Consider the following 14,688-nt stretch of genomic DNA (forward strand, 5'->3'; position numbering starts at 1 on the left):
AAAGGCAAAACATCCTTCCCCGTAAATAATACTTGAAGTGCTGCTGTACTCATGCTTATGACAACATATTCTCAATGACTGAGTAGTTTGTTTCTCTGCTGAAATGCAATTTGGATGTGTAGGCCACTATTTAATCGCACTGCCACTTCTGTTGCAATGAGGTGGCTCCTATAATTCACAAACTGGCATCTACTGTGACGCCTGTCTCCATGTTTTTGTCAAAGGGCATGATAAATGGGGCATTGTCTATTTCATGTTTGATTCATTTAATCAGAATTTTGTTGAGACTATGTAGGTTGATACACATCTGCAGTTTACCTAGGTATCTATATTTGTAAGGACTGCCAGACTTGGCCAGCTGGTGGATTTCATGGCTTCAATGGGACTTTTTCCTTCCATGTGTTCTAGAAGTATTTTCAGTTCATTCATAACCATAACCGCTATCAGGCTTTTCTTCAAGAGGATAATGTAAGTGTAGTGTCTCATACAACCAAGCTTTCTGTCAAATATTTCTGCATGGCTGTTGAGCATGCCTTTCAAGGACTTTGAGCTTACTGGGCACACATAGGCGGCACAGAAATACTCAGAGACTTTGTGGTAGCAAAGGGGATTTTATTACGGATACTGCACAAGGTATTCAGAGGGTTCTTTGAGCAATTATGCACTTGTACAGCACAGAGACAGTTCAGTAGTTCGATAACAGGCACTGGCTGGAGAAGGGTTTTTGGGAGTGGCGCTAGTGCCACCTATCTCTCTCCCGTCTGCTCAGGAACCTCCTCCCTAACCCAGGAATCCTTGAACCTGGTTAGTGATATCGATTTTTGACCCCTACTGTCTAAGTACCGATTTAGACTAGTGTGTCCCTAAAAGCAGGTTCACTGACTCCATCAGGGACTTTCCAACTTTCCCCTACTATCACCACAGGTAAGTGTTCTAATGGAGGAATGGGGTCACGCCTGGAAATTGCTCTGTCATATTTACCTGGTTCCACTCATGACCACCATCATCCTGCCCTTCTACTCTACCTGCCTCCTTTTCCCAACTCCTCCCCGCCAACCTTCTTTCTCTCCAATGTTTCACTCCACCCTTCTCTTGCCTCCACCCTTTGAGGTTAACTCTTCTCCTTCTCCTCCCACTGTGCTACTACCACTCTTCCCACACTATTACTCCTCCTCCCACACTACTACTCCTCCTCCCACACTACTACTTCTCCTCCCAAACTACTACTCAAACACACTTTTTTCATTCTGTACCAGCATTCACACCTACATTACCCTTTCTACACTCTCATCACATACACGCACACACACACACACTTACACTGCAGTACCCTTGCACCCACTGAGACAGTACCTGACCTTTCTCCAAAAATAGACTTCACATTCCGCTATTCCTTCCTACCTCCTGTTGGTCTCTTGGTTCATCCCCTCCATCTCTGCTGCTGACATCAACCAAAATCCCTATACTTCCTGCTTTCTGTGGGCTCTTCTTATAGCCCACCTCATCTGACGATCTGTTCACTTTCCCTAGCCAATCTTCCCTGCCCTGAAGGTGTTACATTTAGACAATGCCTTAAACAGGGCACTAAGCCCCACCCCCTTTATCCACCTGGATTTGTTGCGTAACAAAGGTAAGGACGACCTGCCACAGGCAATGTTCAAGTTTGTAACTGGGCTTTCCCCAGTAAGGCAAGTTCTCCCGTGTCTCAACATCTAGGGGGTCGCCTTGTGTATACGGGTGTCCACTGACGCTTCTGAACAGCCCCTTGCTGTTTACACAAATGCTGCATAGAGTCACGGCTCTGTCCGGTGGCTCTTACTCTCATTCTTTCATCTGTGCTTGTGTCCCTCCAGTGCTGTGCCTGCCCAATCTGTGCAGCGTTTATGGCACGTCTGGTAAACCACTGATCTTGGTGGTTGGGGTTTCTCTTCTTCACTCTTTTTCTTTTCCGTCTCGGTGATCGCTGCAAATGAAAGAGTCAGGATGGCTCCTGGAACCCTCCTTTCTCCTCCAAAAACTGTAAATAGGGATTTGTATCCTCTCTTGACAAGGCCAGTAGGCTTGATCTTGCCTTCAAGGATCTAAATGGATTTTAAGACTCCTTCAATTGTGTCATCCTGTGATTGGGTCAGGTACATCAGTGGCATATACTCTCCATGGTCTGTGCTTCCATTTGAAGGCCAGGCCGCACTTGGTGTAGCCATTGAGGTTGATGATGTTTCTACCATACACTCCAGGTTCAATGTCTGAAGGTCTGAAGATCAGAGCAATATTTCTTCCTTCCCCATGCAGGTTTACATATGAAGTATGGTGACGTCTAACTTTGAGTCAGGTTGCATAGACACCTTGGTATCATTGTTCAATACATCACGTTACGGTTTAGACTTAGGGCGTCTGTATTTTTTATTCACTGCAAGGGCTATAGGTCCTTCCAATGCATTGGCCTCAGAGTGACTTCAAGAAACCACGTTCATGCGGACCTCCTGGCTTTACCTAAATGTGCTGTTTGTGAAATGATTTATCTTTTTGCAGTTTCCTCCCTTGCAGAATATTTGGGATTGGTAAATGTTGCCCGTCCACACCTACAACATTTGATTTGTTTGTCTGATTTATGAAACATTGTGGTCGGTTTCATGTTGCATTTGTGGTCTCCTCTTTCACTGTGATTTCTCTGTCTCAGTATCACTTTAACTTCAGCTTATTCACTTTTCTGTGCATGTTTGTGACTCGCCAACTGCAATCATGATCGTGCAAACACGATCACTTCATCAAGCAGGAGTTTTTTACGTTTATCATTTCACTTCGATTTTGTCATCTCTGCAGTTGATTAGGAACATACTTTGATTCTGTCTTCACGAGTAGCACCAACATGACCGGTGACATCCAGGTCCTGAAGAACTTCTGAAAAGTCTTTAATGGTCTATGATGAGGTTTGTTTCCTGGTGTAGAACTTGAACCTTGGCAGCATTACGTTTTGCACATCCGCAGACCTTTTCTGCATGCGTAAATTGACCTCTGAAAATGCACAAAGTAATATCTGCTATTATTAGCGGATGTACAGTAGGCTTTCAAATAACAGTGTCCCACTATCCCCAGATTGTTCAGTAACATGGGTTTCTTTCTGTATTCTTCCTACTCCACTGCATCTAGTGCTTCTGTGTTTTTGTATAGGAATCTCAACCGCAGTGTGGGAGGTGTAACTTTTATGAAAATCTGGAGAGTGATCTGATAGCAGGCTGTTTTGGTGTTTCAGTACCGTCCTGCCACACTATTGTAGGAGTCTCTAAAATGCAATGGAATACTGTAATGTGATGTATGTGAAGCATTCTTAGTAAATCTCTCACACAGCGGTCTTATCTGTTCATGCTCTGTGTTTTATTTACAGATTTATGAGACAGCATAGCAGGCTTGTGGTGCACATTGTCCATTGAGCAGTAGCGTTAGGCGAGCAATCCTGCTATCACTGCTACACCTATCCTCTGCCTGCACGCGTCACTTGCTCGTGCCCTTGTGGCTAGTGTAATTTCACACGCTCTCAGACATAGGCAGAGAGGACGGACTACTGGCTGCATGTACTTGTTGCTTCTTAGACTGACATTCCAGCCGTCCCACCACCACCAGCGGGCCTAGAAAAACCACCCTCAGGTCAGAGGGAGAGTGACGCAGCATTGAGAGAGTAGAAATAATTTGAGGAGAACAGCTGTGGAAATGTCCAAGTACACTCAACATATTCTCTGGAACAAACATGCAATGCCATTTCGAGAATAAGATGGATTTTCCTGACCATAGGGTAAGTGTGCCTCTGTGCACTTACGGCTGCTCTTTACTTTAGATGTCAGTATCTGAGCATGGGGGGCTGTACCTTGTGAATAATGACTAATCTTGATTTATGAGGTTTTATGGCAACATTCACTCTCTCATTTAGTAAAATCAGGCATAGCAGATAACATTATGCTATTGTGGAAAACAGTGTTTTTGGGTGTACAATATGATCACATTCAGCCAGTGCATACTATAAATGTTATTTACACTCATATTGCTCAGCCGCAAAGCTTATGTTGTCAGATACCCTAAACTTTACGCAAGCATAAACATATCACAGATTGGCGGAAGGTCAGTGATCCAGCAAAATATCCCGTAATTCATGAGTCTGCAAACTGCAGCTCCTCAGATGTTTTAGACTACAATTGTCATGAAGCCTCACGATTGACTCTGCTGGTTAGGGTGATGAGGGTTGGAGTCCAAAACATCTGGAGAGAAAAAGATTGCAAAGGGCTGCTCTAATTCCTCACTGTTCATTCACCCATCCTAGAATAAATTACACCCATCAATGCACATTATTCCGGCGGAAGGTGGGACATAATTATAATACTATATAGGGCCTCATTATGAGTTCAGCGGTAAGAAATCATCATTACCGGCATTCCGGTGCCACCGTGTCCGTGTAGCACTGCTGCCGGAATCTAAGGTAGATTCCAAGTCAGCGTGCATTCTGGCATGCCGGTAACGGCAGCACAGCATGCCGGTAAGGGCCTCAAACCCCCCAATAGCGGCATCATCAAATGCGCAGACATCACCACTGGCATCGCTGATGCCGCTAAGACTGGCACCATTCAAACCGGCATCGCTATTACCAGAACCGGAAGTGACGTGATTGCACCGTACAGGATTTGCGCCGTTGGCCATCTTGAAAAACACAGTCCATTGCAATCCACTGCAGACAGGACCTGTTACTGAAAAAACACTATCCTGCCTTCCAGTGCATGTAATGCAATTTAGGTGTCATTCACCTACTGTGCAGCCCGTGGTAGGGATATGTAGGCACTTGCGTGCTTTAGGAGTGCATCCAGCACCTGGTCCAGCACACTGGAAAAACATGGCTGTGAGATGCCATGCAGCTGCCCCACTGTGTGCTGGTAGGTGCCTGTGACCAGGAAGTGGAGCACAGACACTAGCAGAGGGGGAATGGCGGTGCAGATGTTGATCAGACTGACCAGGTCATCATGAAGGAGATCCACGATGGTGGTGATGGTGTCCCTGTCCAGGCGGTACAGGGTGTGGAATTGTGCTGGGGTTAAGTGAAATGGACTGCCCTTAGGCGAGGGATTGGTGGCTGCCTGCGGGGAACCACGGCCTGCACTGGTGGCATGGCCCAGTCTCACCCTCCTTCTCTTCCTACGCCTCCTCTGCATTCCATGGTTTACTACCTGCTCAAGCAGTAGCAGTGCAGGCATGTCCTCCAGCTCCTGTATAGCAACTGCTAGTGGTATCATTTTGGATTTGGAAGGGGTGTGGTGTGTGGGTGTGCTCCTTTTGTGCTGTGTCAGACTCCATTACCTCCACCTTTGCTGATTGTGTGCACCTGTTGCAGGTCTGGACACAGCAGATTGCTGTTAACGGCTGCCCTGCGATGCTGGTGTAACCGGCATCGTGGTAACCCTTCTTATCGGCATCTGGATAGCGGTATGTGCTTGTCCATGCAACCCGTAATGTGCCCTACTATGCGGCATGCCGTTATTACTGGCAGAGCTGCCGCGTGCCCGTGCCCATTCCGGATTGGTGCTACCTGGTCACAGCCGGTCCCTGGTGGTGCTGGTAGCACTGACATCGCAGGTCGTAATGCACTGGTCCAGTAATGGATGCCGGTATTCCCTTACCGGTATCGTTATTACCGGATCGCCAACCTTGTAATGAGGCCCACTGTCTTACTTTAATATCAGATATAAAGAATGAAGCACATGCCATTGATTTTCAATGAATTACCCAAAAACATAGTTGTCGGGTACAGTCTCATTCTGAGGCAACACGGCATAGTGACTGGTAACAGCAGGAGTGCTAGTAATGTTCCTAACTGAAGCCATGGCTAGTGCAGTGGGGATGCATACACAGTGCTAGGGTAGGGTATGAATATCTATGACTGCAGCTAGAGACCTAATAGCATGTGCATATAAATGAATGGAGTGTGTATGCAAATGATTAACCTCAAGCAAACCCTTACATGATTTCTTCACTGCCTTTGTTAGTAGTTATTTATTTATTTTTCCATTTTTATAAGCGCGCAAAGCATTTGGGCATCTAGGCACTGGTCACAGACATACTGAGAACAGTGAATGTATACAGAATATAATTAATTGAACAAGTGACTCTTGAGCTTTTTCCTGAACAGTCAGAGGGTTCCGATTAGAGGTGAGGTGGTAGATTGTTCCAAAGGTTGGCTGCCACCACCGGGAAGATGGACTGTCCAGCTCTTTTGCATTTGAATCTGGGGGTGGTGAGGCAGTGACTGTGGGTGGCTCTCAGGAGTCTGGCAGACGTGCGCATATTGAGTCTCTGTGCTAGATACAAAGGGGCATTGTTTGTCAGGCAGCGATGGGTAGTAGCCCAGCAAAAAGCCTTTTACAGTAAAGGAAAGGGGATAATTGTGAACTGGATATTAACTTTCTAGTCATGCAGCACAATACAAAGGATGGGATAATAGGAATTACATAGTTGGTGCACTGTATATCTGCAGCGAAATGTACACATATTCACACAGGTTTCACATTTAAATATATTATTTCTGTTAACCACTTACTTCCTCTTAGAGGAGTTCCATATCCGGGTTCACTTAGGCCAGTGGAGTTATCTAGGGAAGAGAAGACCTCCCAACAATAAGTCCATAGATACAAGAGCGCAATCTTCAAGACTTTATTTTAGAACATTTTCTATAAGAACGAAGGTTGTGAAAAATGAAAATGTACCTCCCACTTTTGGAATTCTTGAGGGCATGTTTCCAGCGTCGTTTGGAGTAACTGCAAAAGAAGCAAACAGCCCAATGTTTACCCACAAAAACTGTCAGCTGTTTGTGCTACATATGGGTTTAATAAAACACAAAATGGGTGGGTTAAAAGAATCAATGATCACTGATTAGTGATTATGTCTTGCACATTTTATGGGAACATTGTTTATAGCAAATTATTCTCTGTTTGCTGCCGTGTGCATGCTATGTATAGCTACACACATGAAAGGACTTTGATGTTCATCACATTTTCAGAGGAGCCCTGATCGATCCACTATGATTGAATGAGAAACTGGAACCTCAGTCTGAAATTCTCCCAAACATTTTTTTTTACAATACCGTTTTATTGACATATCCAGACAAAGAAAATGTCACCACTAAATAGTGCAGAGCACATGCATGCACATTCCCCAACTTCACACCCAACTATTAAATTAAAGAGCAAGGGGTAGCAGACTCCATTACAAAGCCCGCTGATGCCATCTCAAATGTGCATTCCCCTACTCCCAGAAGTAAAACCACCTGAGTCTCTGGACTTATCTAAGGTAATGCGGGCAGAGACCTGAGTCCCTATAGATTCACCCCTGCTTTTTACAGGTGTAAGAAGGAGCATGCCATAGGGATTCATTGTAATGTCGGCTGTCATGCATGTACGTGTTGACTGGCATTACCGTGTGTTTACTGGCCTAGGTGATAAAGGCCATGGGAACACAGTAACTGCCTAGATGCCAGGGTTTTTTGCCCACTATGACCAGTAACAATCAGAATCCAATGAGAAGGGCCATGGACACTTTTCTTTCTGTGAGATTAATGCCGGATTAAAAATAGGCCACACCGGGTTTAATTAAATTGGACTGGAGAACATGTGAGTAAGAGCTGCATCTTGGCCCAAGTGCTAGAGCTTTGCGTTTTCTATTCCCTGGGGCATTTTGCACGGGGCAGGTGAGCATCTCGGATCTATGTGATCACTGTGCCGACCAAAAGGTAGACACAAAAATAGATCACTTTTGCCCGCAACCCAATGCCCTCCTCCTCTTTCCCTCCCTACTTAACTTTGGGCGTCACAATTCTGTGTGTGCCACCGACTTCCCGCTATACCTGTGGCGTCAGTTCCCTTCCACTAACGTAAACAGAATTGGCCCTTCAGGGCCCTTTTTTCTTTTTCTCCCCCTTTTTTAACTTTATTGTCCCCTGCTATCCATGTAATGGTAGTGGGAGACACCCCCGGAGCCCCTGAGCCCACTATACCAAACAAGGTGAGTGGGGGAGACCCCGCAACTTCCGCTTCTCTTGTTCGGTGTAATGGGCGTCAGTATTTTGCAAACAGCCGAACGCACAGTAAATGCGCATTCAGCATTTTATTGTCACCATTTTTGTCCGATACCGAACATCTCTACTATTTCACTCCTGAATTGTGGGTGGCATTGTTGTGGAGAGTAGGGTGAATTGCAGCTCTAACATTGTTGTTTATTGATAGGAGTTTTTTCGCTCAGAAAAGAACTGCTAAGGTTTACTGAGCCAACGTTGTAGAAACCCAGGAGTGGATTCAATCAACGAGGCCACCTTCTTTCCTTGACACTATCCACTCAATTGGATTGAAATCAATTGTAACATTATGGCTATTAGATGGAATCATGTTCAGCCATTTTCCATCCTGCCATTGGTTCCATAAAAACCATTCGCTGCCATTATCTAATAATCTTAGGTGTGAAAATTTGGTGTAAGGGTGTCTTTGAATCCCTTACAAAGTGATACGTAAAACCTGTGCCCAGTTAGGCCTGGCTGAGGGGAAATTGGCAATAAAGACACAGTTACCAGGCTGCAGGGAAAATATTTGATATACTGTGTTAGTTTTATGTAATGTATTTTGTAGTGTTTGTGTTCAGACTTGGAATGAACCATCCATCCCATTATGGGGTTGGGTGGAATCTGAAAAATGCAAGAAAAAAAGGACAGGTCACCCCTTCCCAACAATGGGCTGGCCAGGGGAGAGACAATTCTAAAAAGAACCATTGGGAAAGGATGGTTGAAAAAAGTGAGAAGAAGAAAGGATGAAATGTACCTCAGCACTCTGGGGAGCCGAGGCATCGAGCACCCCCTGCCCCGGGGCAAGTTCAAATCTTAGTACCTCCTAAGTAAGGGACAGCTGTAGAGACAGCTAAGTCTCTGGAGCAATGTGCTGCATTTAAGATATGCCCCCTTACATCAAAACTGTGATGATCATAAGCACATGATGGCGGAAGGATACACTGTAAAATAAAGCTATGGCTGAGTTAAGACATGGTGCATGGCACTACTTATTATCATTGCCGCCACATTAAATTTTATATCACACATGTGCCAGGCTCAGCTGTGGAAGGTAATGTGTATTTGTTAGAGACAAGGATCCACCTGCCCACTGCCATGACTCTAGCCTTGGGGGATTTCTTCTCTTCTCTTTGTTCCTTTGTAAGGCAGCTAACTCCCTTTCCCCATGGACAGACACTCCACAGGAAGCTGGACTGGGAACGGGAATCAGGGGGCACACCCACTCAAAAAGGGTTAGGCCTCACACCAAGGTGCTGCATTTTTAAAGTCCTTTAATTCTAACTATTGAGAATGGAAGGGGCAGGCTTAGTGTAGCCAGAAAGAGACCTGTACAGTTGGGGAGGATTCTGCCATCTTGTTTCTCTCCGCCTCTCTTTCTCGTTCCTGTCCCTAAAATTCATCTAGAGCAAAGCACTTTGGGTGTAATGTCAGAAGGCCAAAATCCACTCTTTCAAGAACAGGGATGTGACCACTGAAGCAAGCAAGTTTTAATACAACCTTTTTTTTGGCTTTTGCCTTTAAAGGAAGGGCTCTCACAACACTTCTTTGATTCACTCTGAAACAACACCTCAGAAGTATTCACTGGACTTCTTTTGGGAGAGTCGCACTTTCCAATAAGATGAAGGAGCAGTTCAAGTAGAAAAAAGATCTGCCCCCTACTCATTCCCAGGGCACATGGGGAGTGACTCTTGCTCTAGAAAAGGACCTTCCACTCTGCACCAGCATCTTCCAAGGCTGGGAGAGCAAACCCAGAAAGGACTCATCCTGTCCTAGAGCCCCTGGAGTGGGTCACACAGCATCTGGAGGACTAGATCAGCTAAGGCTCCCTGTTCTGATGTCCCAAAGTGGTTGACCTGTTGTAGAACTGTGTTTGCCACTCATGGAAAAAGAGGGATCCCACTGGTGCTGCCTTTGGTACGCCTCCAATCATTTGAAATGCATTGCCTGCATCTCGAACCAGCTTGAAGCTGTGTTGTACCGTTCCAAAGCTCACCAACTGCTATGCTTGAAACAACCGCTCATCACCGGAACCCGACTTGAACCGCTGGAGAGTCACTTGCCGACTCGAACCAGAAGTTACACCAAGACTTGATCTGACTCACCTTTGAGCTGCCCCTTCACCGAACTTCACACCAGAGCAACAGGATTACTGATTAGAATAATCGCGTCTGCCGACTAGAGTCGCTGGAACATCACTTGTCGATCCTTGCCAGTCGTTACAACCCGACTTGACCTGGCTCTACTTTGAACAGACCTGATAAGTGGCCGGCCTGCTTTGCTGAATGCCATATCCCAACCATGCAAAGCTACCACATTAGAACCTGCTTGACTCTTGCTTGCTGCTTGGGTACACACAATTCATCATATCCAAACTGAGCTCGATCCGCTCGCATAGCTGCTCAAAGCCGGGCTCAGCCCTGTTGAACCACCACAAACTGCAAAAAGATAGTATTGACTATTAAGCCATTGGGTATACCAAGAGGTTTAATCAATTTAATTAAACAACTATATGAGGGTACCTTGGTATAAGTGAAGGTAGACAACAAAGGCAACCTGTGAAAACCAGTGTTAATGAATAAGGGGCTTGGACAGGGGTGTTTGTTGGCCACTTTTATTTTTAATCACTTTATGGTGGATTTACATGAGGCATTATGTAGTGCCCAGACTTTTCTGCCTAAATTTGGCCAAGAACGGTCAGAGTGGTTGGATATGCCAACTATATTGTTTTGGTAGATCACACTATCGCGGGCCTGCAACGTTCCGTAAACACCCTAGCTACCTATGCCGCACAAAAAGGCCTACAGATCAATCAGAACCAAACTAAAGTCATGATCATGGGTAACCGTTAAAATGGGTGAGGAACCTTTTTAGGGGGGTACCTTGTGGTGGACCTCAGCGCCCTTATTTCCACTGGAAAATTGCTCCTTTTCAGGGTTGCATGAGAAGGTAACAACGGAATCTCTGGCTCCTCAACTCCGTTCAGGTAGAAAAAATTGTTGTATGCAGTTACGCTGGCAGGTTACCCATGCGCCCACGTTTTACCGAAAAAGAAGACTGATGACCTCTTTTTCAGTGCTACAGTGTGAATTTTAATGCAAATTGAAAATGCCCTCTGTGATTACATGTGTTTCGATGGCACTCCCGTCTTTCTCAAATCAGGGCCGAATAGTGGTTGTTTGTATATATATCTTAAAGTCTTTATTGCACGTCTCGGGTTAAATCCCAACCCCCGTTCCTCTTCTACGTGCAGAAATGTTCTCGTACCTTTTTCGGTAAAACTTGGGCGCATGGGTAACCTGCCAGCATAACTGAATACAACAATGATCATGGGTAAGTTACGAAGGAAGGTCTGTCCTGGGAAGTAGCATATTGAAGAGCAAAAGTTGGAAGTAGTGAACTCTTTTAAATATCTGGGAGCAGTTCTGAGTAATAAAAACAGTGAGGGAATGGTGGAGGAAAAGGTTAGATGGAGAGTAAGGGGCAAATGCCTGGCTGCAAACAAACATATTCGCTCTACGGGCGGATGTTCCACCCTGGGCCTTATCCAGTTATATAACACAGGTATTGTCCCAGGTATATTATGTATCCTAGAAACATATTTTACAGCTACATTTAGCTGGCTGGATACATTGGAAGGAGAACTGTGGAAGCCAGTTCTGGGCCTGCTGACTTGTTCTTCAATTCAGGCCATAAGATTGGAAATAGGCATAGTCTCCTTAAAAACCCAATTAGAGATTAGAAAGAGTGTTTTGTTTTTAACAATGCTCTTGGGACAAGATAATATGATTATGAGAAAATTCCGAGATTTATTTAAATATCGCTCCTGGAAATGTAAAGCTTTACAGGAATTTGCTCATACTTGTTCTATTTTTCACGATAAGATCGGTCTAAAATGGAATCTCTCACTGGGTTTTACTCTGCTTTGTATTCAATTAAAAAGAAAGGCTGTGCTGTGGGACCATATTAATAATATTGTCCATGTGGCCCCTAAAACTACTTTAGTGGAGTACCATTTAAAATTACAAAGATATTTTATCACATTGCCTACGGCGAAACTACAGAGATTTAAGATGTTGCTAAATTTCAATCTTCTACAGTGTTAGATGACAATGGGGCCCAGACTGGATACCCCCACGTGAGGAACGAAGATGTAGGCTCTGTAAATCGGTATCAAGCCTAGAGACTACACAACATTTGTTAACAAAGTGTCCCTGACTGAAATTGTGGTACACAAAGTCTTGCAGCAAATATGTATATAACAAACAACCGATTGAGTCAGAGGACATTTGGTTGTATTGTTGTTTGTGTGCAACTACAGCTCTCTGGCTCTCTTTGTGGGCTTTGGGCCAATATTATGAAGAGATTGGAATGCAATTTTTTATTGTATAGCATTTTTGCTTTTAGAGATGTATTTTAAGTATGTATAGTAGGTTATTATGGTAATTAGATATGTATTGGAAGTTCTGTATGTTTTTGTAATGTGTTAAATGTTTTGTCAACTGCAATACACTAAAAATAAAAAATAAATAAAAATAAACACGATTGACTATTAACTGCCCCCTTGCTCCAGTTCTGAGCTCCAGAGACTCGTTAGGTCATAAATTGTGGTTTTTACTTGGCTTACACCCCTGATTCATTACTCATAGTGCTTCATTTCGCTATTGTTGCTTATTGACTGTTCTTTCCTCAGGAGAGGATTCTGTGTTGTATTTTTCTATTTAGTTACTTTGCAGGTGTTTTTATTAAAGTACATCTATTTGTATAGAACCTTGAGTGGGCATTCCCTTTATTTTTGACTGTTATGCTTTGCTGTTTGTGTCGCTACTGAATCACATTCACCCCTCTCTTAAGTGCATAGCCTTCCCTTGGCCCACATTACCACAAAAGGCGAAGACGGTTTATATCTCTGAACTGGGACTATTTTACCTTTATGATTGTGTTGGCTCTTGGTTTGTAGCAGCGGGAGTGATGAGTGGGCATTTTAGCCTCTACTCGTCTGTTTCCTTGTGCAGGGCAGCATCTCCCACAGACAACTGCCCAGGCCTTACTGTCAGCACAACATGACTAATCTCCGCCCTTTCGTCCTATCACACCCTCACACAACAGCAGTTAGCCAGACCCAAAGATCTGTAGTCCATCAGATCTTGGGCACTTCCCTATGGCTAACATACCCCAAATGTTTCAGCCAAAAACATGGAAATATAGGCACACAGGAATCAGGCCCTTCTGACCTGCACCCATCAACACCAAATGTTTTGCATCTACCTTTCCTGCTGTCCCACTAATTACGCCCAATGTCCACTTTTTCTTACAGAGCCAGGTGCAGCAAGACCACCAAAAGTGGCAAAAAGGCGGTTTCAAAGGGCCGCTTACATTGCATTATATTAAGACACTTTTATTTGAATCCAACCTTTATTTAGTGTATGTAGCACATTGTCCCTATATGCTCTCTGCTGGGAATCAATATAGAGCCTGTTTTACAAAAGCGTTTTACAAAGGGGCAATCCCACAGAGTCATCATGTAAAATGCATCACCGTGAACTCGGAAGTTTAGGCTACATTAGAGGTGTTCCCTGATTAGCGCTTCGTTCTCTCTCCTTAACACTTGTACGTCAGTAAATACACCAAAAGCCATTGCCCTAAAGAAAATGGCTGCGATTCACTTTGTAGTAGGCCCACACACTGCTTTTCTATCTCTGTCTGTGGACTCCCTGTGAATGGGGGCTGCTACAAGCATACTTGGATGTGGAATGTACACCAATGCAACCCCCGACCCTCATGTTGACAGAGGGATGCGCACTTATGCACTTTGGCTCATCCATTTTCTGAAATAAGTATTCACTGATGTTTAGCGAGCTGCTAGATTAGACAATAAAGATTACCCCTGCTAGCTGCGCAGGGAGTATTAATTCTATTAAAGACTAGGAGGTGAGCATTATGCTTCAACTTCTTTAATTTACTACTCTTCAGCAGTTTCAACAAACTCAAAAAACCATAACAAAACACTGAAAACTGTCTGAACAGACTTTTCTTCCTTTGAACTACAATCCCCTTAGTCTCTGAAGTCCATTTCCTTCCATGCTCAGCTATGACCACTTCCTGTCCCTGAGCTCCTCCTCTCTTTTACTCGCTCTGAAAAGTTACTCTGAGAATTCTACGCAAAGCCCTGCAACTGGCAAAGACATGAACCACTCCAAACAGAATGTCGAACTTCCTCGACTCCAGGTGACTACTCTGCTAGTCTCCTACTTCAATTGTTCTTCTGCTCCTCTCCTAGGAATAATACAAAGCAGAGAAATCAGGGTGGTGTCCATGTATTGCCCATATCATCACATTTTTATTACATGCAATAAACCAATATCCTGTGCAATACATAGCTTGGGCGGGAATTTAATGCTCGCCTCCTAGTCTTTAATAGAATTAATACTCCCTGCGCAGTTAGCAGTGGTAATCTTTATTCTATGACAAGACTGGAGGCGAGCATTATGCTTGTTCAAAGCTTCCCAACACTGCGACCACTAAACTCTCGGCTTGAAATACAATTCTTTAAAAGTTCGATCATTCAACCAGTCTGCTGTTAGAATAATATCTCTAAGAGATAC

General features: G+C 44.3%; 1 protein-coding gene across 1 annotated transcript in view; it reads right to left on the reverse strand.

Annotated features, from left to right (window-relative positions):
- The window catches only part of OC90 (otoconin 90), an 885,360-nt gene that overhangs the window by 334,524 nt on the left and 536,148 nt on the right, over positions 1 to 14,688 (reverse strand). The window contains exons 9-10 of the mRNA XM_069621643.1: positions 6,741 to 6,791; positions 6,575 to 6,625 (exon numbers count right to left, since the gene is read on the reverse strand). Coding sequence (XP_069477744.1) covers positions 6,575 to 6,625; positions 6,741 to 6,791 — 102 coding nt within the window. The remainder of the gene's footprint in view (positions 1 to 6,574; positions 6,626 to 6,740; positions 6,792 to 14,688) is intronic.

Source organism: Ambystoma mexicanum, chromosome 5q (assembly GCF_040938575.1).
Source record: "Ambystoma mexicanum isolate Mex_15411 chromosome 5q, UKY_AmexF1_1, whole genome shotgun sequence".
Classification (NCBI taxonomy): Eukaryota; Metazoa; Chordata; class Amphibia; order Caudata; family Ambystomatidae; genus Ambystoma; species Ambystoma mexicanum.